Below are 27,141 nucleotides of genomic sequence, written 5' to 3' on the forward strand. Positions count from 1 at the left end.
ATTAAAAAGAACCGAAGTTAAGTCACAAGCCCTTAATTTTTTTTTCTCAATATTTTTTTCAAATTACCAAAAACAATCTCCACATCTTAGACCATCCATCTTCTCAAATATTACTACTTCTCATCTGTTATTGTCAATTCAAATAGGTCAACCTGAAAAGAAAAAACACGAGGCAGTTAAAACCCGATGATCATCAGTAAGTCTGGTGTGAGCGGTCCACTCCCTCATACATATGAGAAGAAAATTCAAAAAAAATTTCGTAATCAAGAACGTCTCTTAGTTTTACGAAAAAAGTTTATACACGAAATGCATTCACAGAACCCCGGGATTCCCAAGACAAATACAAATCAAATGTGCATTTTGAAAAGCTAGACGCTTCTCTTCTCCGTTTCTGTGAATTCTGCATAGACCACTACAAGAATACGTTCTGCGGGCCTCAAATAACTGGCGTAGTTTGTGTCCAGTCGCCGATGCTACTTCCTGTGGCTTGTACAGAATGGATGATAAGTCATCACATATCCACCGGACCCCAAATATTTCTATCATCAGAAGACGGAGACTCTCTTAAAAATGCTCCAAATTGCGGTCTTGCTGGTTGATTTCTTCCAAGAGGGAAGTTCCAAAATGAATCAGAGTTCTCAAAGAAGATGTAAAATGCGACAGCGGATGCTAAAAACAGCCCTAACAGCACCAGATAGATCTGCCACTCTGCATTTTTTGAAACAGAGGGTAAACAAAATTGTCAACCACATACGCACACGGGCACACACAGAGAGAGGGAGAGATATACCTTTCCAATCTGCTGGAACAGTTAACTTAGTCACCACAGCTCCCCATTGATTAGAAGTACTAAGCACAACCCTGAAACCAAGGAATATGTTAGTCTAAAAGAACCAAAAGGGGGGCAAATTGCACATAATTATTTTTTTCAGGTGACAGATACAAATCTAAATATACCACAAAGACTCGTCTCGAAGTTGAATTGCATTACACGTAACAAGCAAGGGTTAGTACTCATTCAAATGCAAAGTATCAAGAATCAACACAAATGTTGTTCAGCGAAGACCAACAGAATCAGGACGTGTAGAACTCGTTGGAAAGCCTTACCTTTCAGTTGGACAGAACTCCAAAGTTTCAATGCCTGTTCCCAAATGTAGCCTCTTACTCCAGTGGCAAATTTCCATTTTCTTAACTTCCACCACGCATATATCTCCATCTTTGCTTCCCCTTCAATTTTAAGATTAAACAAGTGCATATTAGCCAAAGTGATCTCATAAACCATGTTACATGCATGTGGCATTCTCAAATTTACCAAGTCATCAGAACACTCTCCCCTAATGTTTTGCTACTCATCGTAGAATCGAAGAAAGAACATAATGAATAATTAATTCATATACTTTGGTTTTGAATAAATAAGTAGCAGATTGAAAATATGGTGTCCTCCCTCTTATACGTGTGTGCTCGCACAGTGAATGAATACATGTGTAACCATACCAATATGAGTGTAATGTGTATCAAGTTATAATTGTCAACAAATCATCAATAAAGTATCCACCTACCAGCAATCTTTAACTTTCAAGTCGATGCACCAGCAGAGAAATTTGTTGTCTAACAAATTGTCAAATAAAGCCTAGTACTATAAACAAAGGATCAAATGCAAAGTTAAGTGCTTACAGTGCAAGATATTTCCCGTCTTTGCTGACAGACATAACAGAAGCAGACTTTTCAAGTAGCCGCTTATGCCCAATTTTACTCCATGTACTTATGTCCCAAACTGCTGTGAAAGCTTTATCACCTGTTTGATTCATACAAGTACATTTAGATGTCAAGAAACAATAATATAGCAGTATAGATTATTTGCTTCACAGTTCAGAGAGTAAACCTTTTTGCACAGTGCAAAACAGAAAGGGTTTTGTCCCATCTTTAGAAAACCGACATAGTTCAATCTTTTCATCCTGCATGAATAAAACCCTGAACATTAGGCCAAGATCCGACCAAAGGAAGAAAGAACAAATATTATGCCAAAATAAAATAAAACCAAATATTATGCCAAAATAAAATAAAACCCGCAATATATTAAAAAATTAAAGAAATCATCCATACAGAGTTGCGAGTCAAAGTAGTCAAAGGAACACCATCTTCCAGTTTCCATATTCTTGCTGAGCCATCGGTATATGTTGAAGCTAAGAATTCGGTGTCTAGGCTAGAATATAATATGAAAAATATCGGAATATTCAAAATCTAGAATAGGACATGTATGGAAATCGTCTTACAAATAAAATTAAGTCAATAAACAAAAGAAAATAAATCCATTAGCGCCTATTATTTTTTCATTAAATTACAAACTCGTAATTGTTATACTAGATTCAATCAAGACTGAGATGGTTCAACAATGAGAGTTCAGATATTCTTTGATTAGTGAAATAAGTACTGCAAGAAAGGTTACGGTCTTCTCCAACGTAACTACATTGACATTGTTTAAAATACTCGACTCTTTTACAGTCATATCCCAATGCAACGAGATGAAAAAAAATCTGAGTTTATAATTATTTTTTGTTTATAGGTGGTGTCCTGCATAAGCAAAACAAGCTTGTTTCTCACCTGAAATCCATATCACGCAGAGAGTTATGCGCTTTTGGTTCATCTAAGATTATTCGCAGGCTTGGCCACTCCAAAATTCTCAAATGCCCATCCTATAGTTGATTAGGACATAAATAAACACATGTTTGGAAAAAAATAAAAAATAACTAAAATAGCAGCACAAGAAGTCAAATTATAACAATAGGATTTACTGCTTACCACACCGCCAGTAGCCAATTTAGATCCATCAACACTAAAAGCTAGACACTTCTGTGGACCGATTCCTTCCAGAGGAGGTAGGTCTTTTGCCAATAGCTTTGCAGTTGATTCCTGGCCATATAACTCAAACAATCTGCAATCACCACAAAATCCTCATTCAATGGCTAGATGCATGGGAGGGATTGACACAGTACCAAGTTAAGGAAACAATACTAGTGGTGGTCACATATGACTACAAAACTTCAGCGGACCCCGTTAATCCTTTTGAAGCAATAATAGTATACTTTTAGGGATTTTTAGCCTTTTACACACTCCTGTTTAATCATGGCCGTTGATTTCGTTTGATTTATCCAATTCGATGACCATGTGAAAATCACTTCCATCTTTATCTCAACATTCAAGTAGTGAATGATATGATAAACTTTAGGTTCCATTTTTTAACAAAATTTCAAATTCTTTGGTAAAAAACACTTCCAGGTGCTTTCTAACCCTTATGCGCGTTGAACTTTTGCTGCACAACAATGTTGGAAGTGTTTCTGGTTATCTAAAAGCGCATTGAGCTTAAAAGTACTTCCATATAGGTCCTAATTACTACCACTAGCTAATCACTTAACTGTTTCACATAATTAAAGCGATGGATTTCTGACTAGAAACTTATATCTATAGACTCGCCCTTTATTTGATACAAGTTTTAGGCTTTTAGCTATGAGAAATGCCTGGAAAGAGTAGATAAGGCACATGGATAAGAAACATACTAAATTTGAACAGACCCCACAAGCTTTTCTCTTTTGAATATCTTAACAACTCACCAAACCTAAATATTCTAAGAATACTATTTCAGTATCAAATTTGAAGATTAATTACAGTTAAGAGCAAGATTTAATCATCATCATTTAATTATCAACACACTATAAAACAAAAACAACAGACAAAATCGAAAATTCGAAAAATAAGTCAAATTGGGGGAAGAAAAAAAAAAAGAAAAAGAAACCCAGAACCGACAACGGTAGGATTGATATAAAGCAACAAAAAAGTTGGTAAATTTGGAAACATAAAATATAAAATATAAGTAGAAGAGAGAGAAGCTCACTTGCAGACACCATTGGAGGTTGAGCAGACGATGTCGTCGCCGCTTGGGTGCACCGCAATCGAAACTACATCACCCTCCACTTCTTCAAGCACATATGTGGTCTACAAACAATCAAACCACCAAAAGAGTCAACCCCACCCAACAGAACAGTCAAACCCAACCTTCATTCGAGCTCTGAGCTCTCTTATGTTAACCCCTCAAACAAAACAAAAAGTACCCAATTCACAGAGATTTTAGAGAGAGAAAGAGAGACCAGGGGAGAGGAGGAGTGAGAAGTGGTCTTGGGGTCGAAGGAGAAGATCTCGAGAACTGACGAAGAAGAAAAAGAAGAGCCCTTAGGCCTGGACCTCCCGAACACCACCCAACTGGCGTTTTCGGGCCGCCGGATCCACGACCCGCACGTGACCGGACCCCGCTGTTCGGACCCACCACCCGCCATTCAATGCTATTTCTGAGATAGAGAGAGACAGAGAAACAAAGAAGAAGGAGGAATTCAGGAAATCGTTTTATTACTATGTTGTTGTCGTTTTATAGAAGGAATGAAAAGGTCGAAATCGAAAAGGATCACGTTGTTGTCGTTGTGGGTCCTACGTACGAACGTACACCAACGGCGGTGATGCTGATGACAAAGTTGTTGGTGGAAGAGGAACAACGTCAACGCCTTTGTCCAAGTATCGGTAATGGATATTCGCTCAAAATTCTACTCCTTTTATCCTTACACATTTCTGGGCTTGGGCCCAATTATGGCCCATTGATAGTTTGAGAACGGCCCATTATCCAAAACCCCTGCCCTAGACCGATACTAAAACCCTACCGTTCTCTTCTGGTTCTCCGTTGGGAAATTCCAGACCGCTGTTGCCCAAATCCTTCTTCCCTCTCCCTCTTCAGCGGCAACAACTTAATCGCAGAGTCATAGAGGTATTGCTTTTGTTCATCTAACGTTGTATCAGAGAATGCACACCAACTGTTGGATGATGATATGTCCAATCAACATTTCCAATCTTGGTGTTTTGTTTTTTGCTTGCTCGTTATGTTCTAGTGTCTTGTTGCGTAGTTCTTTGTCTTATGTTTCTGTTTAATTTCTTACGTTTGTGATGGGGGTAAGGTTTCTATTCCTTCGATGCTCGAAAAATCCCGGAATTTGATTATCTCAAACTCCGTTGTTTTTCTCGTGCGTTTAGTGTTCATTTATAACAAATTCACCATTTGAATTGGGTTGGTTTGTGGGTGTGGCGCGTGAAAGATGTGGGTTTTGAAGCTAAAAGATTTATGTGGACCAGTTTATCTTTTTTTTCTTTGGAAAAATAAAATTTGAATGTCGTCGTTGAATTGTATTGCTCATCAAGTTTCAGGGTATTTTGCGTTTGAAAGATACGAAACTGCTGTAAGCTAGATGGGTGTGAAACAAGACGGTGGCACTATTGACATTGTGCCTGCAATGGAACAGGTACGCGAGAAAATCAACTGATTATATTTTATTACGGAAATCAACTGGTTATATTTTTTGTAGCGGTCCCACAAGATCTGCTTGCGGTCATGTTCTACTCAATCTCGTGGAAAATATGTTTGTTAGATGTTTTATTAGGTGGAGATTTTCGAGTTTTGATATTTTGCTATTTTAGTTATGATAGCTCTGGATTAAGCTCTCACCTTTTGTACATTGCACTATTAACTCACCAACGTGAGAGCCGAACTTTAGGCTCTTATGTGCACATAATTTTCTTAAAAAGGGAATGAGAAAATAAAATGGGCAGTACCTTAATTTGCAGGAGAAGATTTCTGATGAGTTAGATAAGAGAGTGAAGAAGTTTCTTAGAGGAGCAGAAGCAAATTTGGAGGTATGGACTAGAAACTTTGAGTTTTCATGAAACTTATACATGTTTATTTGTCACTGCATCTTGGATTTTTTTGTATTTTCAGGGCTTGAAAGATAAGAAATTGAAGGGTCAACTTGCTGTTAGAGAAGAATTGTATGGAAAATCTGCACACGCTGCTGCCAAGGCTGAGAAGGTGATTTGTTTTCCTTAATGTGATATGTTGGTCTGTTCAAACTTTAACGGAAGGGAAAAGAATCTTACATAGAGTCATGCTTAAGCAGTAGACTGGATTTTGTACTCTCTTTTCCAGTTGTGTACTGTTGTATTACATTTTTCTCTGATTTACTGGATTTAGTTTATACAAGCGATCTTCTACATGAAATCTTGCTTCTCCTGTTCTTTTAGTCCATGTAATATTGATAGCAATTGATTTGAATGTTTGTTTTGTTTTTTATCAAAATTATCAGTGGCTTCTACCAAGTGAGGGAGGCTATTTGGAGGCCGAAGGCATAGAGAAGACATGGAGGATCAAACAAGAATCAATTGCTCGTGAAGTAGATATCTTAAGCTCAAGAAGTCAATTTGATATTGTCTTACCAGGTTGAAACCCAAGCCTTATTATTGATCTCTAATGATGTTTTAGTCGGTCGGAGTTTTTCGTTAAAACTTTGTTGTTTTCCTTATTGAAGTTTAAATTTTGCATGGATTGCATCTGGTGTGTCTTTCTCCTATCAGTTACGAAAATTTTGGTTCAGCTGGTCTAAACAAAACTAGTCCTTCTGAATTTTTCATTGAAACTTTATTCTTCACCTTGTTGAAGTTGAGAGGTGTCATGTACTATATCTTCTTGTGTGTCTTTCTCATATCAGTTATGCAAATTCTGGTTTAGCTGGCCTAAAGCAAAATTAGGTTTGGAATGACCTGAACTTGGACTCAGATAGTTCCTTGCTTTTTTATGCATTAGCTCTTATCATGCAGATGACTCCATTTCATGTTATTGTTGATGTCTAATTCACTTCATTGTACACCAATTTATTTAGTAATACGAACCACCTAAACAACTGTTATTTTTGGTAAGACGAATTCTTTCTTACAATCCATAGGCTTGAGCTTAAATTAAGTACTGATTTGTCTGGATAACTATGCCTAAATTGTTCATTTTGAACTGCCTAATTAGGAGCCAGTCCAGGATACTCAAAAACTCACTTGACTATTACATGGCTGCTTAAAAAACTACTAGGGACATAATTTTCATCTACCAATTCCAATAGTGAACGGAATATAAAATGCAAACAAATTCAAATAAAAGATAAGCAACCAAAATCCAAAGCTGACTACAACCCAAGCCAAGGTGGTTACCCGCTTGATCTTGGGAATGCCTTGTAAATGCTCCCGCATCACTGAAATTACTCTAATATGTGTAACTGAACCGTAACTCTTGACTGCAGATCTCGGTCCATACACGCTGGATTTCACCTCAAGTGGTCGATATATGGCGGTCGGTGGACGCAAGGGCCATCTGGCTATTCTAGACATGAAAAATATGAGCCTGATCAGAGAGATTCAGGTAACTTGGGCAGTATGAGTTCAAGATAAAATAGCCAAACTATAGTTTTGACACTCAGTACAGATACTCTCAGCCTGATGTTGTGACCTTGTGTTAACACTTGAACACAAAATTGTCCGTCTCTTGCTGTATTGATTTAGATGTGTTCCCATGTCCTAGTCTTCATATGTGAAGTTTGAATGTATTAGTGGTGAATTTAATGGCCTAGATAGGATGCTGAACTTTTTAACAAGCATTTTAAGTTTTTATTGTTTGTTGAAACTAGTTACCTTCTGTAGTTTGTATAAAAGTTGTGGGGAGAAAGAATGGAATTCATTATGCAAGTATATTTTAAACAATTAATCTTTGCACCTTATCAAGTTGTGTGATTGTTAAGGTTTGAGTCAAATTAGTGGTTCAATTTCATTGGAGTTTTCTATTGTCTAAATGTGAAAGTTGTGTTTTGAGTCAAATCATCGGTTATATGTCATTGGAGTTTTCTACTGTCTAAATGTGAAAGTAGTATGAAAGTTGTGTGATTGTTACATTTTGAGTCAAACTATCGATTAGTGTGAAACATATTTTTCTCTGTGTTTAAGAATATGCTGGAGTGTTGGGAGCTTCTTTTATTTGTAACTCAGGGTTTGACAGGAACATTAGACTGATTACCCAATTGTTTTTGTTCAGGTTAGAGAAACAGTGCGTGATGTGGCATTCTTGCACAACGAATTGTTCTTTGCTGCTGCCCAGAAAAAGTATAAAACTGTTTTCTGTACTTAATGTTATTTATGTTGGTAATAGTTCAACATTTACAGGGTAGATTATGAAATGGCTGTTATAAATGGAAATTTTCTTCTGTTACACATGATTGTATTGCTAAACATCAATATCCCCTTCTTATATGTGTATTTATTTATTTTTGTATAGAAAAACGGTGACTATATTTTTAGAACCTGCTTGTCTACTTTTCAACTGACATGTTGGTTCAGTGAGTTATACATTTGTTTTGCAACCACATTTTTCTATTCTTGGTGGTTGCGTGATGATGAATTTTACTCCCGTTTTACATACACTGAGTTGGCCCTTTTCCTCGTTGTGGGATTCAAATTAAGTTGTTTTGGCCAATGATCTCCACAAAGCGGCATTCTTCCTGCTAATTAGCAGTGCTTAAAATATTTTACTCTGAACTTATTGCTACTACAATACTATGATACAGGTGCAATGCTTGGTTTATGTTGCTCAAAACTATTTTGTCATCGCAGTTATCCTTCTGCTTCTATTTCCGAACAAAGTTCTGTAGGGCTCATCCTACTGACTTATTCAACCATTATAACACTCATGTTTCTTAACAACCCATTACACTCTACTGTGGTTTTTTGGGTCATGTACAGCTTATTTTGTCTGGCAACATGAATGTTTACAAGAGTTAGATTTATAAGCAACACGCATTTTGTATTCAGTATCTGGAGTCTGTACTAGTTTATGTTGTTCTTAAGTTTTCCTAAATGTTGTGCTACATAAGATTGATGTTTCTCTTATTTAGTATGGCTAACCATTTTAATTAACGACAGGTATCCATATATTTATAATCGCGATGGTACTGAGCTTCACTGCTTAAAGGTTAGTATAAGTATTTAACAGATTGTCTCAACACACTGCTCACAGTCCTGCAAGCATTTTAAAGCCTTTCCACAACTATTAGTAACACATAATTAATTACTCTAAATATTGCAAGTGCAATTTTCATTTCGCATGTCTCTGTTTGAGTTCTCATTACAGTGTACGTATTATGAACCGGCTAATCAATTATTTCTTGACTTATGTTTCTGACGAGTCTGTATTGATGGAATAGAGTTTTAAAGCTCTCCAGATAGGTCTGTGATGGTCTGTGAGAGTTGAAGCATTTTAAGATTGCTACATTCTTTCTTTTCTCAAACCATAATCTGTGATTCCTTGTCTTTTCATAAATAGATGCGTATTCTATCCTCAGTTCACAACTAAAAGAAATTTTCTGAACTGTGATGTGCTGCTGTAAACAGCACTGTTATTCTGTGAATATAGTGGTTAAGGTAAATTTTTAGGAAGATCAGGTTAACCATGTCAAGTAATAGGAAATGAAGCCTCCATAAATAGGCCAGAGTCTTTAAAGTCAGTTGCCTATTTGCCTTGATTTTTTTGTGTAATTGTGCTCTGGACTTTCAGTTCTAGGAATCAGTGCTCCTCATGGGTGTAATATTCTGACAGATCAAAAGGTTTCTTGTGATCGTGTTGTCTCCCTTAATAGTTAATTGAATGATTTCAGATGCATCGTTATGGAACTAAAGTTATACTTATCATACAGGAACATGGGGCAGTTTTAAGGCTTCAATTTCTGAAAAACCACTTCCTCTTGGCATCAGTAAACAAATTTGGGCATCTACGTTATCAGGACGTAACAATGGGCAGGATGATAGGTAGTTACAGGACAGGCTTAGGCCGTACTGATGTGATGCAGGTGAACCCCTACAACGGGGTTGTTGCTTTGGGTCATTCGGGTGGTAAGGTTTCCATGTGGAAACCTACAAGCTCTGCTCCCCTCCTCCAGAGGCTGTGTCACAAGGGGCCCATCTCAGCGATGGCATTTCATCCTAATGGCCATCTCATGGCCACAGCTGGGAAGGAGAAGAAAATCATGCTTTGGGATTTGAGGAAACTTCAGGATGAGCCAATTCAAACTTTACCGGGCCATGCATCGACTTTGGATTTCAGTCAGAAAGGTCTGCTTGCTCGTGGGTGTAATTCATATGTGCAGATCCTGGGAGATTTTTCTGGGTCTCAGAACTACGAGAATTATATGGGCCATAGAATGATTAAAGGTTACCAAATAGGAAGGGTGATGTTTCGACCTTATGAAGATGTTCTGGGCATAGGGCACTCCATGGGGTGGTCTAGTATTCTGATTCCTGGTTCTGGGGAACCCAACTTTGATACCTGGGTGGCAAATCCATTTGAAACATCTAAACAGAGAAGAGAGAAGGAAGTGCACTCTCTACTCGATAAGCTCCCACCTGAAACAATCATGTTGAATCCCACAGAGCTTGGCACCGTAAAGACTCAGAGGAGGAAAGAGAAGCGAACAAAGGAGGAGAAAGAGGCAGAGATGGAAGCTGCTGTGGAAGCTGTCAAGGTCACTGAACCGAAGAAGAAAACAAAAGGGAGGAATAAGCCGAGTAAGAGGGCCAAGAAGAAGCAAGAGATGATTGTGAGTGCCAAGAGGCCTTTCTTGGAACAACAAAAGAAAGAGGAAGAACAAGTGGCTAGGAAGAAGCAGAAAGTAAGTGAGCAAGTAGAACAACCAACGGCTTTGCAACGGTTTGTTCGCAAGAAAGCAGCTACATGATCGTGCTAATCCAGGTATCGTTTTATGTTGTATTTTATTTATTTCAATGTTACTCATTACTGATTTTTCATTTTTGTATTAGCGGTAGAATGTATTGCAAAATTTTGTCTTCATTTTATATATCGGAATCTTCTACTTTTCTGTAAGAAGATAAACATTCGAAATTCTGTATCCCAAAGGGAATGTTTGATTTTATTACATGTGTTATTATTGTTCTAAACTACACGGAGCAGAGGAAATGATTTGGACCCGAGACATGAGAAATGTTTACTGGTTATTCGGATTGGAAGGTTTTTCTACCATGCACTGTGGAGCATGGTATGCGTCGAACTTTTAAACCATTAGATTCTTTGGACGTTTAGAAGAAATACAGAAACAAAAATTCTCCACCCTCCGAAACTCTATACCATACACCGGAGCACGGTAGAATTTGTGCGGATTGAATTAGCTAGTCTAGTTTTACACTGACACTGCCTTGCATTGCACCTGCTTGATCTTTTTAGCCTCTATTCTTTTGGTGGGTTTATGCAGGGCTATTTTTTAATCATGTATGCTTCTCAAATTTGAACCCAATCAGAAATCGCTTAATCCTTAGATTCATATGGTTCATTCCAAAATTTAAAGTGTTTGTGGTACTGATTGCTGTGCATCGTCGGAGAATGATAAGGAGAACCAGAAAAAAGAACGAATAAAAAGATTACTATCGATCCACTAGTTAAAAAAAGCCCAAACGACCAAATCCCGTCTACAGACTTTTCACTTCGAGAACTAATAAAATCACGTTTACAGACTTATCAGTTCGAGAAGGACTTACATAATAATACGAGTATAACAATATGATGACATTATGTGCCAATGAAATAAAAACATACGTATGTTTTCCTTCACGTATCTTCATTCGTTAGCATTAGACACCTCGTGATGATGACCTTGTGCCATATAAATTGTCGTCCATCATGGGAGCATTTTTGCTCACCATTCTAAACTTTGGTGTATTCTAATTATACACCTAATCATCTGCAACGTGTCATTTCACTTGATCTTGGTTAACTTTTTTTTCAAAATTAAAAAAGTAAAATTTAATGTGAAAGTTAACTAGAGTTAAGTGTAAAGAAACATAGCAAATGATTAGGTGTATAGTAAGCATGCATCATAGTTATGGTGGTGAGCAAAAATGCATACATTTTCATCTTATTGAACCATCAATTTTCTAAGAGGAAATTGTAGTAATGGTCCATCAACTTTAACCTAATTGGAGCAATGATCTCTCAATTAAATATACATGACTAGTGGTCTTTTAACTCATCAAAACGTACAGCTATCATTTTCTTCAACTCCGTTAGAACTTTCGTCAAAATAAGTCATGTGACACGCACATGAGACTAAATCAAGGGGCAAATATGAAAAAATTATAGCAATGGTCCTCAACTTTAACCCAATCGAAAAAATGATATCTTAACTTTACCTCAATTATAGCAATCGTCCTCAACTTTAACCCAATTGTAGCAATGATCATTCCAACATAAGTCATTTTGATGGAATTACGATGGAGTTGACAAAAATGACTATAACTACACATTTTGATGATTTAAGAGACCAATTTGCTTCAATTGGGCTAAATTTGAGTTAATGGTTTTCTAAAATTGGCTGGTTCGTCATTTAAAAATATAGGCCTACGCCGTATAGACAGTTGAGCTTAATTAATGCAACACTCCACACTGAATTCTCACTTCTCTCTCTTTAAGTTCTCAACAATTAGTCAGCCAGTCTCACTATCCAGATTCCAAATCGACCGATCCAGTTTAATGACGAATGTCTTATCCTTCACCCCAACAACTCCTCTTCTCCGCCACCTCTCCGTTTTCTCTATCCTGCGCCGTCGCCACAACCCCACCACCCTCAAGTCCCCACCACATACCCTCTCACAGTCACCTCTCCGCTGTGCGCCGCACCCTCCCCCACGCCCCTCCCGCTCCGCGTCCGCTCTACCCGCCCCCGCCGATGGCCTCATGCAGGACGCCGGAGCCACCGCCGTCGTACTCGCCGGCGCCTACGGCCTCGTCCTCTGCTTCGATAATCTCACGCAGCGAAATCTTCTCCGACAGGTGATTTTGCTCCCTCCCATGAATTTTCTTCATGTATTGTTTACCATTATCTTTTCCATTTCATTTAAAATATTTTTTATTTTAGTCTGAGAGAGACTTGTTCAGCAGCCCGTCCTGATAGTCAACACATGTTTAAGTTGTGATTTTTTAATCACGACTTGAATACGTGTTCAATTATGATTGGTCATAAGCAACAGGGGCTGCTGATTCTTTCAGCAGCCAAGTTAAATTCTATTATTTTCGAATAATGTTATTTATATTATATTTTTATACTACTTTAAATGGCATGTGGACAGTCATACCATTTGAAAATTTGGCAAATCCTAAAGAAATGATGGAGAAATACTCCTCGTATGTTATAATTATCATTTAATTAATTAGTTTTTTTTAATTATTAATTTATTAAATAATAAACTAAATTTAAAAATCTGATTAATTCATAACTGTTCACATCAAATATCATTTAAGTGATATAAAACATGGTATGAATAACATTTTTTTTTATTTTTGCTAGTGTTGGTCATGCACACAGGTTCAAAAGTCTGAAAAGTAGTTACTTTTGGTGACACACACTCTCTCTCTCCTTGTTTTTACTGGCAGCAACGTGATACAGAGTTTGTTTTTAGCAAGTAAATAGTAGCATGGTTGTCTTGCCTGTCAGAAAATGAATAACCCGTTGTATTCAATGTGTTCACTGTTAAGCCACGTCAATATTTTATATTACTATTATTTTTTGTCTTATTATCTTTATAAAAAAATCAATATAAAATGTTAATGTGGCTTAACCGTAATCGCACAAAATAAAAGGAGATGAGAGTGAATGGGAAATGGGAGGGCAGAGAAGCCTTGAATAATTTGGAGGCAGATTGTCTGTCTTCCTGTTTGGGTGCCCTTCCCATCCCCTCCTATTTTGTACGGTCACGGTTAAGTCACAACAATATTTTATATTAATTTTCTTTTATAGAGATCAACACAACAAAGTCTTTTCCCACCAAGTGGGGTCGGCTGTGGGAGGATGCAATACGGGGACTTTCTAGGCGGTCACCCATCCTAGTACTACTCTCATCCAAACTCATTTAATTTCGGAGTTTGGATGGGATCCGGTGCATGTGAGCTAGTATGATCGCATCCCAAGGATTCGACATAAGATAGGAGTGCCGGCTGTCGACTACCTGACACACAATTTTTTTTTTTTATAGAGATAATAAGACAAAAAGTAATAAGAATATAAAATATTGATGTGGCTTAACCGTGATTGCACAAATAAGAGAGGATGGGAAGGGCACCCAAACAGTAGGGCAGACAATTTGCCTCCGAATAACTTTTCCTTTTGAGGGAATTAGAAGCCTAGAAGGGGATTAGACGTAAAGAAAACTTACCCGTTCTAATCCTTTCATTTTGGACGGGATTGAAATTAATGTTTCTTTAACGAGTATTCCATCTTTTACCTTTGAGTGGGGAACAACTTTTCCATTTCTTCCTGAACATACCTTGAATATAGTGGGTTCCATTGATTCCAATACCAAACGCGGACAATGAGAAACGTTAATTCTAAGATATGGAGGAACTTCGGTATTGTTCATAAGGGGCATAAGTATAACCCAATGTTTATACAGGAAGAGTGAACCAAACTATAAGCTAGACAATGGAGAAAATAAAGGAATTAATCAATTAATGGAGTTAACTAAACAAAGAAGTAAATTTTGATGAAACGAGAGCTGGAGACAATGGAGGGATCCCATCTCTCTAGCATTACTCTTTAAATTGTACACCTAAATCAATAGTAGCATGCAATGTTGTTTATAGTTCTTCTTTGCTTACTTTGAATGCAGAATTTAAGCAGAAAATTGGTGCATATATTATCTGGGATATTCTTCATGCTTTCCTGGCCAATTTTCAGGTATCCTTTTGCTCTTTTGACACAAAATCTCTTGCACTGTTTCTTGTTTATTAATTTATATTGCCAGCGGGCAGCGAGTTCTACAAGGTTCCCTGACTACTTGAGCTGATCATCGCTTTAATCCTAGAATAGCACCTCAACCGATGCTCGTTACTTTGCCTCTGTGGTTCCCCTTGTCAATTGCTTGAGGCTTCTTCTTCACGGCTTCTCCTTGGTCACCAATGAAGGACTCGTCAAATCTGTCACGAGAGAAGGAAACCCAAAGTAATTTTTTGTTTCTAAATATCAAACCTTATTCTATGCAGCTGATCATGTCTATTTTCATAAAGGCAGAGTGATATTTGACTTGTGTTTTCACATCTGCAGGGAGTTGCTTCGAGGTCCTTTGTATTACGTTCTCATATTGATCTTATGTGCTCTTGTGTTTTGGCGCGAGTCTCCCGTTGGACTGATCTCCTTGGCAATGATGTGCGGCGGGGATGGTAACTCCTCAACTTTCTCCAACATATTCACCCGTCTCTTAATCATTCTTCCATACAACCATTGTGTCCGTCTCTCAAGAAGAACTTACATGCAACTGGTTTACTACCACTCTCTCTATCTATATCTGCAACCCTCATAGTGAACCCGTTGCTGGAAAGTTTTGGTCTTGTCTCTCTGGTCCGGACATCTCATGTGATGAGAGAGATAGACGAGTGGTTGTATACAACTCATGGTGCGGAAGAAAAACCCGTTAATTTTCCTCCCTCCATTAGTGCAATTATAACCATTTCAGTTTCTCTGTTTACTTTATAGGTGTTGCTGATATCATGGGGAGAAAGTTTGGGTCGATAAAGATCCCTTATAATCCAAAAAAGAGTTGGGCTGGTAGCATATCGATGTTTCTTTTTGGGTTCTTGATTTCCATGGGGATGCTCTATTATTACTCCTTTCTGGGATATTTCGAACTGAATTGGATCCAGACAGCTGAAAAGGTAGCGTTCGTTGCTTTGGTGGCAACACTTGTGGAGTCTCTTCCAATTACAGAGGTATTAGATGACAACGTATCTGTTCCATTGGCAAGCATGGCGGCTGCATGTTTGATTTTCTCTTTGTAGCTTGTTTCTTCTACTCCAATTCATCTCCCAAATTCCATATCGTCTGGTTCGATGATTCATTCCTTACTATCGGGCCGGCCATGGCCCAGTGCCAGCAGAGCGACCGTCCGGGACCTCAAAAAATCGGGGGCACCCAAATTATTAGGATAGTGTATTTATATATGTTTCTGTAAGCGTGTAAATTTTAAAAAAAAAATTTGGTTAATTCATCAAGTAGGTCAGCTGTTTTGTTCGAACTATTCTCTGTGCCTTTTTCTTTCCTTTTTTACTTGTTTGATTGTTAATTTCTTTTCCATCTTATAATTTGGTTAATTGAATTCAACAAGAGGGTTAACTAGATGTGCTGGTGCATTGTTTTCTAGTAATTATGAGGTCCCGGGTTCGAATCAATGTTACGCCTTTTTCTTTCTATTTTTTACTAATTTTTGTTTAATTGTTCATTTCTTTTACCTTTGATTATAATTACTAAAATTTGGTTAATTCATCAAGAAGGTTAACTAGAGGCGCATATTTTTATATCCATTCAAATTCAAATTTAACTTCTGCAAAAATTGGAACTTTCACTTCTACCAAATCTACAAGGCTTTTGCTCATAAAATTGAATTGTTAAAGTTCCATGCTTTAGACACTAGACGTCAAGTATTGCTCGATTGACTAGTATTTTTACCATATGACAATTTTCTTTTCTTTATGACCACTTTTACAATGTAACTTTGTTTTTCTATATACGACGAACTTATTATCCGACAAAGAAAAATACTTGTTCAAATTATTAAAAATTCAAATACCTAAGAAAAAAAAATCACATGAAAAACATAATTTTTTTTTTGTGTGTATTGTAGGTTTGTGGGCCCCATTTTAATTTTTGCCCAGGGCCTCCAAAATGTTTAGACGGGCCCTGCTTACTATGGAGATTATGGGAGCAGCTGTCATCCAGCTGTGCAGGGACTGCGACTGCATACATATTCCAAGCCACATTCCTTGAGCTCTATGGACACATAAGCAAAAGACATACAGCAAAGCACAAAACCAACCAGCTTTGACTTGGGTAAGTGTCTTTGTTAACAATTTTCAGTGGATAATGTGTGTTCAAGATCCGATCAATTTTGATTGGTGTTGGTATTTTGGCGGATTGGGCAGCCGATCTCATTTGGTGGGAAAAGATTTTGTTGTTGTCAGATTGGATCTTGAAATTCCAAAACCGAAAAGTTTGGATCAGATAGCGAGTTTTCTTCTGATTCTTGCACCTCTAATATCATTTGTATTAATTTTGTCAAAAAAAAATTGTTAGTATTAAAGAAAAAATCATGGAAAATCTTCTCGCATCTTATTTTGTTATTCTCAAGAACATACATAAATATAGATCGAGTAGCGAGTAGGTTTTGAATAAAACAAAAATTTTAGGAAGCATTCGACCCACATTGCTTGACATTACAAAGTTCAGCTGGGCTTGTTGCCTGAGCCTGGGGTTGCTTTGCTTAGCCCAAAGTTCAAAAAACATGATTTATCTTTAGCATTTTTTTTTAACAAATAATATTATGGGGACGGGTAAGCTTAGCCTTACAATGGACTAGCAATAATTTGGTTCAAATTCACATTTGAAGGTAATTGAATTACAAGTGAAGAGGAATACTAGACCGTAGTGCTAAATGGTATCTCTAACATTATTAGTAAACAGAAATGTTCTCCTCATGTGGTCCATGGCCTTGATAGATAAAGTTTTCATCTTTGACCCACCGTGTCCTGTCAAACACTCTCTCATCTCCGTAATCCAGCTTAAAGTAATTATATCACATGTAATAAAAACAGAAAAGCTCTCTTGATTACCAAGTGATAAAGAAATACACTATCATTCATTCTTAAATTTGATATCAATGGTAGTGAATAAATGGTGGGCTTTAGGGCTGATTTGATATTGTTGTGCTTTGAAAAAAAAAAATTGATTCTAATGTGCTGTGAGAATAAGCTCATTTTTGTTACTTCACGTTTTTAGCTTTTTTTAACCCAAAACTGTGAAAATAAGCTGTTTTTAAGTATTTACCAAACACTTTTTTGAGCTCACATTTTTTTATACCCATTTTTTATAAAAGCACATCAGTACTAAACCAGTACTTAATGTTTTATTCTCAATTCTTGATATTAAATCCAATAGTAGGTGACTAAGAGAACTACATTGCATTAGCAAAACTACTTCCTCGTACAATACTAAGTACTGGTTTGGGATTTACTTAATTTTTCAAAAAGCAGCTGTGAAAAAAAATCTGGGCTGCAAAATGAGTTAGGTAAATGAAAATAATCTGCTTTTGTTCTAAATTATGGGCCAAAATAATCATAAAAGCCGAAGCAGCTTCTCAAAACTGGCTTCTTCTTTTTTTCACAACATGCGGATGAGCGGTAACCATTTAATGAAGGTTACTAAATGGCAATAGTATCCTCACATATTTAACAAAATGTGTTCGACCCCTCCCCAATTCCTCTCCACGAAACACCGCCCCCAGTCACCCACTGACCACTCCCCAACCTCCACAGCCAGTCCTCCCTTCCCCTTCACCCGTTCACATTTAACAAAATGTTTATATGAATTTTTCTGGTTCACATTTGCGTTTTGATTTAGTATCTGAAAATGATTTGTTTTGTTTGTAACCTTTTAAATGCAAGCATGAAAAAAACAAGTAGACTTTGAATACCATTTTGGTTTGGTATTCAAATTATTTAGTATTTCAAACCGTAAACCGGCATGAAACGAATCGAAACCGTCGTGAATCGAACCGTACTATTTTAGTAATAGTTTTAAACGGAACCACACCGAACTGAACCTTTGATATTTTCTGGTTCCGGTTCTGATTTGAGGGTGGAACCGGGCGGAATCGAATGGTGCCCACCCCTACTTGTGTGGTTGCCACTAAGGGTTCGTTGCTACTATCATATCTTGTGATAGATCTACATTGGTGGCGTTTTGTTTGTTCGTGTTTGAGGTAGCCATATAAGGGTGTATTCTACTTTGTTTTTTTTGTGCAAATTCACTCTATATCAATTTTTTGGTCACTGAAGTAATCTACTCAATTGGCACCCTTGTATTTATTTGTATTGAGCAATGAAATGATATTCTATCGTTTCATGTAAAAAAGAATTATGTCGAGATATGTTAGCATTTTTTTTATCACGAGATATGTTAGCATTAGTCATTAAGTAAATTATTAAAAACCATAGTTAGTTCAGCACTCGTTAATTAATCAATGAATACAGTTGTATAAGCAGATATTAGCAATCAAACCTTTTAACCGCACTTGTTTTAGTGATATTTTATTGTTTTTGTTTAATCATTAAAAAAGGTTCCAAGTTTAAATCACCTTCCCCGTCCTTTGAAACAAATTTCTTTAAGAGCATCTCTAACAATACTAGCTAAATTTTTATTATTATAGCTAGTCAAATGATCCAAATACTAATTTGTCTAGCTGCCACTTCCAACAATAGCCCACAAAAAATGCAACTTTATAGTTCTTAATGTTTAGCAAAAATTTAACTTTCTCCCTGTGACATCTCACATTGCCCAGGGAAGTGATCCTTAAATGTATATTTTCATCTCTACCTAGCACGAGGCATTTTGAAAGCTCACTGGCTTCGGGTTCCATAGGAACTTCGAAGTTAAGCGAGAAGGAGGCCAGAGCACTCACAGGATGGGTAACCCACTGGGAACGTTGCTCGTGACTTCCCAAAAACAAAACCGTGAGGGAATGGTAAGCCCAAAACGGACAATATTGTTCTACGATGGTGGAGCGGGCCCGAGATGTGATGGACCCGGGCCGAGATGTGACAATTGGTATCAGAGCCTATCCCTAGCCGCGTGTGTGCCGACGAGGACGTAGGGCCCCTAAAGGGGGGGTGGATTGTGACATCCCAGATCGCCCAGGGGAGTGATCCTTAAATGTATATTTTCATCCCTACCTAGCACGAGGCCTTTTGGGAGCTCACTGGCTTTGGGTTCCGTAGGAACTCCGAAGTTAAGCGAGAAGGAGGCCAGAGCACTACCAGGATGGGTGACCCACTGGGAAGTTGCTCGTGGGTTCCCAAAAACAAAACCGTGAGGGAATAGTAAGCCCAAAGTGGACAATATCGTGCTACGATGGTGGAGCGAGCCCGGGATGTGATGGACCCGGGCCGAGATGTGACACTCCCTCTGTGTAGCTAAATATGTTAGTTGTTATTCACAAAGTTAAGATAACTAGTCATTTTTTACGAAGATACGATAGCGATTTTATTCATAGATCAGGGAAACATATAATAAAAAAAGGAGGGCGTCCTGAATTGAATCTAGAGACTCCTCGAACCAACAACTAGAGACCTTGAATTGTAAGGCCAACTTGACCTATATATGCGCCACCAAATTGACGGTTTTTATTAATGTAGTCATTTAACTAGCCCTTTAGGGCTTAATTTTTCTCCATTTTATATTAAAGTAGCCAAACAACCTTAACTAGGTTTTTGAAGATGCTCTAATGCAATAATTTTATATATATTTTATTTGAGATTTCAAATTTAAATCTCTCACATGCTAGAAAAAAAGCTCTTTATACAATAATATATGTTGAAGATTTGCAAATAATTTATCCAAATAAAATAAGAGTGGCCAATACTGACCGGGATCAACTAATCATCTTATCAAGATCACACCTTTATAGATTGTCAAATAAAGGTCCACATAAAGGAAATTAAATATATGAAAATCATTGAAAAATAATGAATACGCCCTGGAATATTTGGTACTTGGTTTCGTTTTTAAGCATAAAAAGGGAAGAAAGTTGAATTTTGTGTTGGAATGTGATGAAATAATAAAATGTGAGATAACATGTGCAAGAAACCACCTTATGTATAAGTATAGCATGTTGAACAAAGAAAGATTTGCATCTGTCAACCCAGATCATTTCCTTTCATTTCGAAGGAATAATGACCCCTTTCCTCTCATGTGAAAAATGAGAATTAGAAAAGCGCTACTTTTAAATACTTTTAGGGTGCGTTAGTTTGTCATCACTAGGCTTTATGGAGTGGAGTGGAGTGGACTGGACTAAAAGTTAGTATAGTCCTATGTTTGTTACCCGCATAAATTAGCTTTAATTAGATTACAAGGGATCCTCCGGAAAGCAAAGGACCCGTAGGAACTAGCTTTAGGGGATTTGAAATTTAAATTTTGGATCTAAAGAAATTCTCGAGCTGGAGGCGATGGTTGTGCCGCTGCGTGACAACGTGAGTCATGGTCGTCGTGGTGACTGATTGGCGATATCCAGTTTGTCGGGGAGGAGAGTTAACTTGTTATTGAGTCCTAGGAAACTTGTCAACATAGAAATGCAGGCAGAGGGACTTGTCCCAATTGTTTGTCATAGTTTTTTTCCCCAATTGTTTGTTCTTGTTTGTCAAAGGTCTAGACACTGGAACCTTCAAGATGTAGCACAATTCTTCTTCTTCTTCTTCCACGCCACAAATAATGTTGATTAAAGAAGCACACCACATGTTAAAAATATTCTATATAATTCATAAACCCAATTTATATAAAAATATTCATAAACCCAATTTATATAAAAATATTCATAAACCTAGTACAATAATGTTTGCGCTTAAAGCATTCCTCATAGTACAAAAATTCATGTTTGCGCTGGAAGCATACCTCCTAGTGCAAAAATTCATAAACCCGATTTGGGTTTGTGCCTCTGCTCCTTCCTAGTTGTATCATATTCAGAAAATAAGACAGCAATCGACATGGCTAGGCTTTATTAGGTGCGATCCTCCTCACCAACCGTACTTTTTTCGAGGGATATTATTCATAATGCAACTATAGTGATACTGATGTTGTTGAGATTCCGAAATGTGGATTTCATCTTCCATTCGTCAACAATAAATTTTTTTAATCAACATGTTTATAGTTTCATTGGTTAATTCTACAAAGGTAAGAGTGATTTCGAGAGTTAAAAAAATAAATAAACTTGGAATATACATGCTAGAAGTGATTTGGGGTGTAAGTTAGAATTTTTTTTTTTTTTTTTTAACTTTACGAGGTCAAAATTGTCATTACATATTAGGACATAAATAAATTAAAATTATATTTCAATGTAGGTTGTATTCAACATTACATGAGATGGTAATAAAAATAAAAAAATAAAAATAAAAAAAAAACCTTTTTCGTATTACAATTATAAAAGAATGGACCTCTTACTAATGGAACTTTTGGTCCTTAATTATCTTAGCTAATTACATCATGAACTAAAGTCTAAAAGGTAATTAATTACGAATGAACTTTCACTTTGAAAATTTCGCCTTGAGAGACGACAGTCAAAGCTGAAGCCCATGAATCAATAGAGTTTTCTAGAGACTATCTCTATGAAGAGATTTTCTTACATATTCGGAATATAAGTTCATACAACATGTATCAACTTTTGGTCCTCTTACTAATGAAACTTTTGATCCTTAATTATCTTAGTTAATTACATCATCAACTAAAGTCTAAAAGGTAATTAATTACGAATGAAATTTCGCTTTGAAATTTTCACCTTGCGAGACGGCAGTCAAAGCTGTTCAGCCCATGAATCAATACAGTTTTTGAGAGACCATCTTTATAGAGAGATTTTCCTGCGTAATCGGAACATAAGTTGATACAATATGTATCAAATTTTTTGGTGTTTATATACTAGTATTATGAAGCTTAGTGTACCGATTGACTTGTGTTATTGCACTAAAAAACCTCTCATCTCTATACATGTATATATAAGAGACTTTGAATGCAGTTCCTAATCACCAATGTTCTTTAATTGAAACCTTTTTCGTTTCAATTATTTTGATCAAGGTGTGTGAAGTTCCTTGTCGCAAAGTGGACTGTCCCTTTATATATTGTATTCACATTATATAGCAGTGTTCTAAAAATCGGCTAGGTGCTGGACGGCGGAGCCCCGACTCGATTTAGGCCAAAGTGTTTAATTAAGGCGGGGAGGATTTAGGAAGCTGCCTAGGTGCTCTAGGCGGCACTAGGCGACAGTATAAGTGGCTGCAAATCCCAAACTTGTTGCAACTCTCACAACAAATCTGAAACTTTCGATGTTGTACGTAGCAGCAAAGCCTCGACGATCTTCTGCAGCTTGCCGTCCATGAACAAATGAGAGAGAGAGAGAGAGAGAGAGAGAGAGAGAGAGAGAGAGAGAGAGAGAGAGAGAGATAGGGAGGGTATTTAACATTTAATCTGAAGTGCCGCGAGTTGCAGATTCACTGATTCAGTTTGAGGTTCTGGAAGGTCTCTGAAAGGGCTAAGGAAGAAGAAGAAATGAAAAGGTATAATAGAAAGGGTTTTTTCAAATTTCAAGGGGTCAAAATGTGTGATGATCTGGGGACTCTACATTTGGGAATGTGAAAGAGGTGGAGTGGCACATGGTTTTGAATTATGAAACCACCCACTACATGGGCTTTTTGTCTTTTAAAAAGTTTGACATATCTATATGTTATATGAATTATTTGGATAATGTTTTTTTTTTTCCTTAGACCACCAAATTATGTAGATAAAATAAATAATATATGAAAAAATTAACTAAGTTCACCTAGCCCATCTAGGCATTTGCCTAAGCCCGCTTAGCAGTATAGGCGCTAGGCTCGAGCTCGCCGGCCGACTAATGTGTAACATCTTTTAGAACCATGTTATATAGTAAAGAAGAAGCTACTCGACCGAGCTTAGCTGAGTTGAGTTACTGATCGAGTAGGCCCCAAAACAAACAATTATTAGACAGCATTAGAGAAGGGCACATCAACTTTGGCTGTCATTTGTCGACATTCAATATTTATATATTCCGGAAGATATCCGTGCATCAAACTAAAGAGGTACTTTGCATGGTTCCAATAAAATATACTCATATGAACACGTTTTCTGCATCTTAATCAAGATTATACCAATAACTGTCTACATCCTATGCGTTTGATTTTGTAGTATGACAACATTGCATTGGTATAAACTGGGGATATGATTCATATTTTTAGGGAGACTTTGGATGCGGTCCCTAGTTATGAACAGTCTTTGACTGAAACCTTGTTGGTTTTCAATTTTTGATCCAAGTCCCTGAAATTAATTGATGATTTATTTCTATGTACGTTACTATATTTTTTAAATTAAAAATTAAAATTTATAGTTGTTTATAGTAATGAGATTTTAAATAAAAAACCATAATTTGTGGGATTAAAAATATTAAAATATAAATATACTATTGTGTGTGTGTGTGTGTGTAAACATGGGTACATTCATAAAAAATAACCAAAAAATTATTGTATCAAAACATGGGTACATTCTTCAAAATGGGTACATTTAGCAAAAATAAAAATGGGTACAAATAAATAAAAAAATATGGGTACAATACAAATAAAACTTTAAAAAAATATGGGCACAAAAAGAAATTAATATATGGGTACAAATTAAAACTGAAAGGAAAATTGGTACAAATTAAAAAAGGGTTGCAAATTAAAAATGGGTACAAACTAAAAATAAAAATATATGATAAAAAATTTAGCCATAAATATAAATATACTAATTGTAACATTTTTAATATTAAATGAATATATTTAGAAATAAAAAATATTTTATTATTGAAATAATTAATGATATTATTAATACAAAGGACCTTGATCAAAAATTGAAAAGTAATAAGGTTTTAATCAATAGAGTAGTAAAAATAAGGATGAAAACCTAATTACTCCATATTTTTATTTATAAAAATTATATAGAAGGATAGGAGAAATAAATCTACAATCTAAGGTGTGCAAAGGGGCATAAAGCATTTTACTGATATTTAAGAATTACAATCTTTAAGTAAAGCATCATGAATAACGCATAACACATGAAAATCATGATTAAAACACAAAGCCAACTGCCAGCCTATGAATCACATGAAACTCATGAGCAAAATTATGATTTTTTGTCTTGATAGTGAATGAAATTGTTTAAATTTCATCATCAAGAAGATTACACGAATCTAATTCACGTGTAAAGTTTTTGTCTAGATATATACTATATATGAATAGTATTGCAACTTTTATATATTCATGTATTGTTGAGTTTTTCATTTTATTATTCAAACTCACAATACTCGCAACACGTACTGATATAAATTTCTAACTCCGTCTTTAACTCTTTTTTTACCAAAGTACTATATTTGTGATTAAACCAGCACCAGAAAATTTCCCACCTATTGCATTGGATATGAGAAGACAATTAATAGAAGGTTCATAAAGACATGCAAGAGAATTCCCAAGTGTGAAATGATGACTTGATGTCATCAATCTTGATCAGTTTCAGATCGCTGTCATACTTCTGTTTCCCATGTCCATATCGGAACCTTCCAAGGAAGAGAAATTTCGCATGCACTTGAGCAAGTTCCGAAAACAAAATGCGGATTGGAGGGACTCGGGGAATCTTTGGGGTCATTTCTGCATGCTGATGAAGTTTTATTTGTGTTAATCCATGCAACTTGTTTTTATAATAAATTTGGAATAAAGTCATAATTCATAAGTACATACATTGGATATATATTATAAGAAAGCTTGGATGGTGGCAAAGGAATTTTTTGTTTTTTTATACAATCATATTTTATTTTAAGAAAAGATAATATTCTACTATTAGGAAATGGTGTTTGGATTAGGTCATACAATAGGTCAGTTACTAATTAGTATCGAATCCAAAACAATTATAATACATCACCATCTTTGTAAGTCGAATCTAAAGCATCTCCGTTACATATTAAGAGAAATATCATAATGTAGGAACTTTTTGTTTCTAGAATGAAATAGAATCCAATTCAAACATAAGTAATTCTAAAGTCAAAAAATTGGGAAGTGGTCAGAAAGTGGAGGGAATGGATTCTTCTAAGTTACGATTGAACCTTCAACGCCCACAATTCTGAAATAATATTGACATATATTTGAAAGAAAAAAAAAACTAAAAAGGGGAGCTGCAACTTCATTGATGAGCACAGCAAACTCATTTCCTGACCAAAAACTAAATAATTTAGATAAAATACACCACAATTAATTATTTGAAGGAGAGTTTGAGGGCATAAAACAATAGAATCAACTTATTTATATATGATTTTTTTAATGTAATATGAACTTATGCTCCTTTTTGTCATATAAACTTAAATTTTAAGCGATTTGTCATATCAAGTTTTAAAAACTCTTAATTTATCATCTCATCTAACTACTTTAAGTTTTTCATTCAAAATAAGCCATGTGCAAGAAACATAACTTATTTCAAGGTTATATTGGATATTTCAACTCCGCATTCCAATTCCCTTCAAGATTATTTTGGACATTTCAAAATTATTTTGACATTTCAACTCCTTTTTTTTTTTTTTTAATAAACATGATTGCTGCATTGAATTCTCAAAGCTTATAGTTAGTTAAATTCCATGTTACAAACCCGAATGTACTTTTTAAGTAATTCACCATAAGTTTATGAAACGAATGTGACATGTTTTTTTCATACCAAAAGATAAGTAGAAAACTTGTAAAAAGGAAATCAAAAGTTGAAATCCAATTTATTGCCCACTGTAGTTAAAAGAATAATAAATAAATAAATTTGTGAAACATGAGGTCCATAGTCCAAAATAACCTTCTTTGGGATGAAAAACTTAACGGAATTAAGGTGAAATGACAAATTAATCATTTCACAAAAATGAGATGACAAATTAATGATTTCAGAAAAATCATATGATATATTACTTAAAATTTTAGTTTGTTGATGCACAAAATCAGTGAAGACTTTGGTACAACAGAAAGTGTTTAGTTTGTAACCTTCGCTAGATTTCTCCAGTCACTAGTGTGGAAAAGTATGTAAATGATAGAGACAGGGAAGCAAACACAAGATGTATGTGGTTCACCCAGATTGGCTACGTCCACGGAGTAGAAGAGTTCTCATTAATTGTGAATGGTTTACACAAGTACATAGGTTCAAGCTCTCCTGAGTACTAGTGAATGATTTAGTACAAATGACATTCGGAAATATTGTGGGAGAATGATCTCCTTTTATAGAAGATAGTTTCTAGCTTTGTTCTGACATTGACACATGTCGTGTTGTGATTGGCTTCTGATGTTGACACGTGTCACGTTGTGATTGGCTTCTGATGACGACACGTGTCGCACTGTGATGGCCTCCTGGTTGGAGGGAAACTCTTCTGGGTCCTTGACGGGGTGCTCAGTAGTTTCGGGATTGGTCAAGTATGGTACAAACAGTGCTCCCCTAAGTTCCCAAGTGAGGGAAGCTCCTCGGTTGGGGACTTGCAAGATCTAAGCCGCTGAGTAATCACAAAACTTCTAAGTACCGAAGTATGGTATCGTCTTCACTTGCCTTATTTGTCTCATAGGTAGATGTGGTTTCTCTGGAAGTACTATTC

The 27,141-nt window shown here is 36.2% G+C and overlaps 3 protein-coding genes and 1 pseudogene across 4 annotated transcripts; 2 read left to right on the forward strand and 2 right to left on the reverse strand.

Moving 5' to 3' along the window:
* Positions 1-240: 240 nt before the first annotated feature.
* LOC126629457 (SEC12-like protein 1) lies at positions 241-4,390 on the reverse strand. The gene is made up of 10 exons (XM_050299495.1): positions 4,143-4,390; positions 3,890-3,990; positions 2,800-2,932; positions 2,602-2,693; positions 2,104-2,203; positions 1,883-1,955; positions 1,675-1,795; positions 1,108-1,227; positions 791-861; positions 241-708 (listed from the first exon to the last, which is right to left on the reverse strand). The coding sequence occupies exons 1-10, from the start codon at positions 4,326-4,328 to the stop codon at positions 512-514; spliced, it is 1,194 nt and encodes a 397-aa protein (XP_050155452.1). The 5' UTR covers positions 4,329-4,390; the 3' UTR covers positions 241-511.
* A 254-nt stretch (positions 4,391-4,644) lies between these two features.
* On the forward strand, positions 4,645-10,851 carry LOC126629456 (probable U3 small nucleolar RNA-associated protein 7). 2 transcript variants are annotated; one of them, XM_050299494.1, is made up of 9 exons: positions 4,645-4,807; positions 5,236-5,336; positions 5,659-5,727; positions 5,810-5,899; positions 6,174-6,306; positions 7,155-7,273; positions 7,940-8,007; positions 8,824-8,872; positions 9,594-10,851. In XM_050299494.1, the coding sequence occupies exons 2-9, from the start codon at positions 5,283-5,285 to the stop codon at positions 10,629-10,631; spliced, it is 1,620 nt and encodes a 539-aa protein (XP_050155451.1). In that variant the 5' UTR covers positions 4,645-4,807; positions 5,236-5,282; the 3' UTR covers positions 10,632-10,851. The 2 variants fall into 2 exon arrangements, with proteins under 2 accessions (XP_050155451.1, XP_050155450.1); XM_050299493.1 differs by having other exon boundaries at positions 4,673-4,807; positions 5,242-5,336.
* A 1,459-nt stretch (positions 10,852-12,310) lies between these two features.
* On the forward strand, positions 12,311-15,972 carry LOC126630708 (probable phytol kinase 1, chloroplastic). The gene is made up of 5 exons (XM_050300858.1): positions 12,311-12,736; positions 14,569-14,636; positions 14,769-14,900; positions 15,003-15,118; positions 15,432-15,972. The coding sequence occupies exons 1-5, from the start codon at positions 12,335-12,337 to the stop codon at positions 15,731-15,733; spliced, it is 1,020 nt and encodes a 339-aa protein (XP_050156815.1). The 5' UTR covers positions 12,311-12,334; the 3' UTR covers positions 15,734-15,972.
* LOC126630882 (5S ribosomal RNA) lies at positions 13,749-13,867 on the reverse strand (annotated as a pseudogene).
* Positions 15,973-27,141: the final 11,169 nt, after the last annotated feature.

The sequence above is a fragment of the Malus sylvestris genome, chromosome 7 (genome assembly GCF_916048215.2).
Source record: "Malus sylvestris chromosome 7, drMalSylv7.2, whole genome shotgun sequence".
NCBI lineage: Eukaryota > Viridiplantae > Streptophyta > Magnoliopsida > Rosales > Rosaceae > Malus > Malus sylvestris.